The 3533-nt window shown below is 38.4% G+C and overlaps 1 protein-coding gene across 1 annotated transcript; it reads right to left on the reverse strand.

Moving 5' to 3' along the window:
* Positions 1-1251: 1251 nt before the first annotated feature.
* On the reverse strand, positions 1252-2241 carry LOC103561867 (olfactory receptor 7G3-like). Its single transcript, XM_008536704.2, has one exon. The coding sequence runs from the start codon at positions 2239-2241 to the stop codon at positions 1252-1254; it is 990 nt and encodes a 329-aa protein (XP_008534926.2).
* Between the last annotated feature and the right edge of the window lie 1292 nt (positions 2242-3533).

Raw genomic sequence — 3533 nt, forward strand, 5'->3', positions numbered from 1 at the left:
AGGAGTGAAGAGTGAGAGTCAGGGACTCCCTTCTTTGAGCTAGCACCCCAAAGGAAAGTCTTTTAAGAATAGAGGAGACCTGGAAGCAAACCAATCATGGTATGGATTGCAGCCAGGTTTCCCATCACCTGGGAGGCCCAGAAAGAGCTTTTGTAACTACAGTGCATACTATCAGACAAAGTAGACTTTAATGGAAAATCACACTCAGTGAAAACGAAGACAGTTTCATAAAGATAAAAGATTAAATGCATCAGGAAGGTATAAAAATTCTGAATGTGTGCTCAAAAGCCCATCACTTGAACTACAAGCAGAAACAGAGAAATTCAAAATCACACTGGGTAATTTTAACATATATCACTCCATGATTGATAAAACAAGAAGGTAAAAAAGAAATATCAGTCAAAATAAGATTTGAACATGACTAACAAACTTGACCTATTAGGCACATTTAGAAAATGCGCTCAATTATTGTGAAACACACATTTATCTTTCAGCACAAACAGACCATGTACTAAGTTTGAACACAAGTGTTGTATAAGGCAAGTCTTAATAAATTTCAAAGAATTAAAATTTTGCAGATTGTGTTCTCTGGCCACAATGCAACGATACTAGAAACCGGTAACAAAATCATGAACAAATATCCTCCATATATTTGGACATTAAGAAATGTGGTTGTATATAACTCATGGATTAAATAAGAAATCTTGATTGACTTTCTTCAAATATATTTCTCTGTATAGAATCTAGCAGAAATGAGGACAAAATAAAGAGGAAAATGAAGATGAATCGAAGGGGAGAGGGCAAAATGAAGATTGGTTTTTCAATATATTAATGTGGAAGCCAATGAGTGTTCACTGCAAGTTTACTAACACATGGGTTGCACTCTCAATAATTAATATTTTTCGCCCAGCTTTATTGTGATATAACTGACTTTTCTTAATGCCCGATAATTATTCATTTAATTTTACTAGCGCTTAATAACACAAATTTCTGCACATATATAATTTATTAAATTTTCTTCTATATCCCAATATGTGAGATGTGTTCCCAATATTGCTGTTAAGTGTGTAATGTCACTCTGCCCATCTTACAGATGCCAAACTAAACTCAGAGAGTTAATTGATAAATGATAGGTAGTAAAACACAGGACAGAAGGATTTAATACAAATTTATTTGACTTAAAAGTGATTAACCACTTTGCTAGGAGAATTGAATGATGGAAGAGTCAGGATTTCTGTCATACTCAGTATTTTATTCCCTTTGAGTCATTCTAGAAGCCCATACCCAAGGCAGATGACAGAACCATGAAAAGGAAAATGTTCCAGAGATGAGTTTCCTCAAGGCCCCCTTAATGTCCCTGTTCCTCAGGCTGTAGATGAAGGGGTTCATCATGGAAGTGAACACAGTGTACATCACTGAGGCCACTGCCCTCCTCCTGGAGGGGAAATTAGCTGCAGAACTAAGGTAGACACCAACACAAGTCCCATAGAACAAGGAAACAACAGACAGGTGAGACCCACAGGTGGAAAAGGCTTTATATTTTCCATCAGTTGATGGGATTCTCAGGATGGAGGAGACAATTCGAGTATAAGAGAAAATTATCCCTGAGAGGGGACCAACACCCAACAAGCTAGTCACTAAATACACCAGGATGTTATTGATAAGAGTATCAGAACAGGCGAGTTTGAGGATCTCAGAGAGTTCGCAGAAGAAGTGGGGAATTTTCAAGTCTGTGCGGAAGGACAGATGGAACACCATCAGAGTGTGGAGCAAGGCATTCATAATGCTAATGAACAAAGAGAGAAGAATCAGGAGGCCACAGAGGGGGAGGTTCATGATGACTGTGTAATACAGAGGGTGGCAGATGGCCACATAGCGGTCATAAGCCATCACGGTCAGAAGTAAATTGTCCATGCATATAAAAACCATAAAAAAATATACCTGAGTGAGGCAGCCTGTGTAGGTGATGGCTTTGTTCTCTGTCTGTATGTTCACCAGCATCTTGGGGACTATAGTGGAAGTGAAAGAGATGTCAACCAAGGAGAGTTGGGAGAGGAAGAAATACATGGGTGTGTGGAGGTGAGAGACAGAGCTGACAGCTAGGATGATAAGCAGGTTTCCAAGCACAGTGACCAAGTACATGGTCAGGAACAGCCCAAAGAGAAGGGGCTGTAGTTCTGGATCTTCTAAGAGACCAAGGAGGAGGAATTCTGGCACACTTGTCTGGTTTCCTGATTCCATGTTGTTGATGAGTCTGCTGGAAAGTAGAGACGTGAGTGACAATAAAACAGACACACAGACATCACTTGTTTGACAGAAATCTTTCATCTATGCCTTCAGTTCTGTAATATTTAAATGTCTTCTATTCAGGTTCCTCTTCTCATTCCTTCCTTCCCCAAGTAATTTTTGGGTGACTTCTATGTAACATACATTTTTCTAATGCTGAAATTAAAAAATGAACACAATTTTTTTTTTTAAGAGCTATTATGCCTGCATGCCATTTTTAAATCTAGGATTAAATTCTAATAGTTTCTTCATAAAGCATCAAGCCTGGTTAGATGACTTCATTTTCTCAGAGAAGCTTAACTCTGTAGTTAACTTTATACTATCTGAATCTGCTCATAATTGTAAATCTCAGGTATCACTGGAAATTATCTCATATTCTCTACTGCCTTAATGTGAAAAATAACAACATTCAACCGTTTCTTTAAATATTCCCTATTTCACAATTACATCGAACCACTCTCTTGGGCCCATCTATTTTGGAGGAATTTCTTCAGCCACTAGAATTGTTTTTGAGCAACTGAGATTTGTCATTCGTCATCAGCCTACAGTGAAGGACATCATAAGAAATGGTTGAATGAATCTCCTTTTTGTGTCTATTGTAGAAATGTCACACCCAAAGGGGAAATTCCTCTCTGGTTCTTAAAACAAGAGTAGCTAAAGCTTTTTTCTGAACAACTGTTTTATTTTCTCTTATGATCACGTTTCTTTCATTTCTTTTGCTGCTGGGAAGCATAGAGCCAGATATGTGGACCATATGTAGAAACTCAGAAAGATCCATTTTATAGCATATTTCCTTTGACTAATTTTTCCTTGGTAGCCACCTTCTAGGATATGTCCAAATGGCAATGGTTTTGTAATTATTCTCCACCCTCCAAGCACTCTTGAGTACATTTAACCCTGTGCATCCTTGAAGAGCAATCTTCCCAAAGTTGCCAGTGAAGGTCCGGCACATCCGCGTGGAACATTTCAATGGCATTCTACCCATTAAACCCCCAAGTCCTCACTCTGGCATTGAAGTTCCTCCATCAGCTGGCGCCTGTAATAATTACATATTGGGTGATGAACCAACACTCCACATCATTGTTGATGCAAGAAATCTTCAAGACTGAATAATTCTAAGAGCTGGTGTGTAAGTGCATTATTGAAGAAACTGTGTCACTTCCTGCTCTAATCAAAACTAAACTATTTATCTCAGGATGTGAGTTTTGGAAGGACACATTCATAACAGAAGTGGAAGGAGGATGGAA

This window comes from Equus przewalskii, chromosome 6 (genome assembly GCF_037783145.1).
Source record: "Equus przewalskii isolate Varuska chromosome 6, EquPr2, whole genome shotgun sequence".
Classification (NCBI taxonomy): Eukaryota; Metazoa; Chordata; class Mammalia; order Perissodactyla; family Equidae; genus Equus; species Equus przewalskii.

Coding starts and splice junctions, on each gene's coding strand:
- LOC103561867 (XM_008536704.2), bottom strand. CDS start 2,241: ATGGAATCAGGAAACCAGACAAGTGTGCCAGAATTCCTCCTCCTTGGT.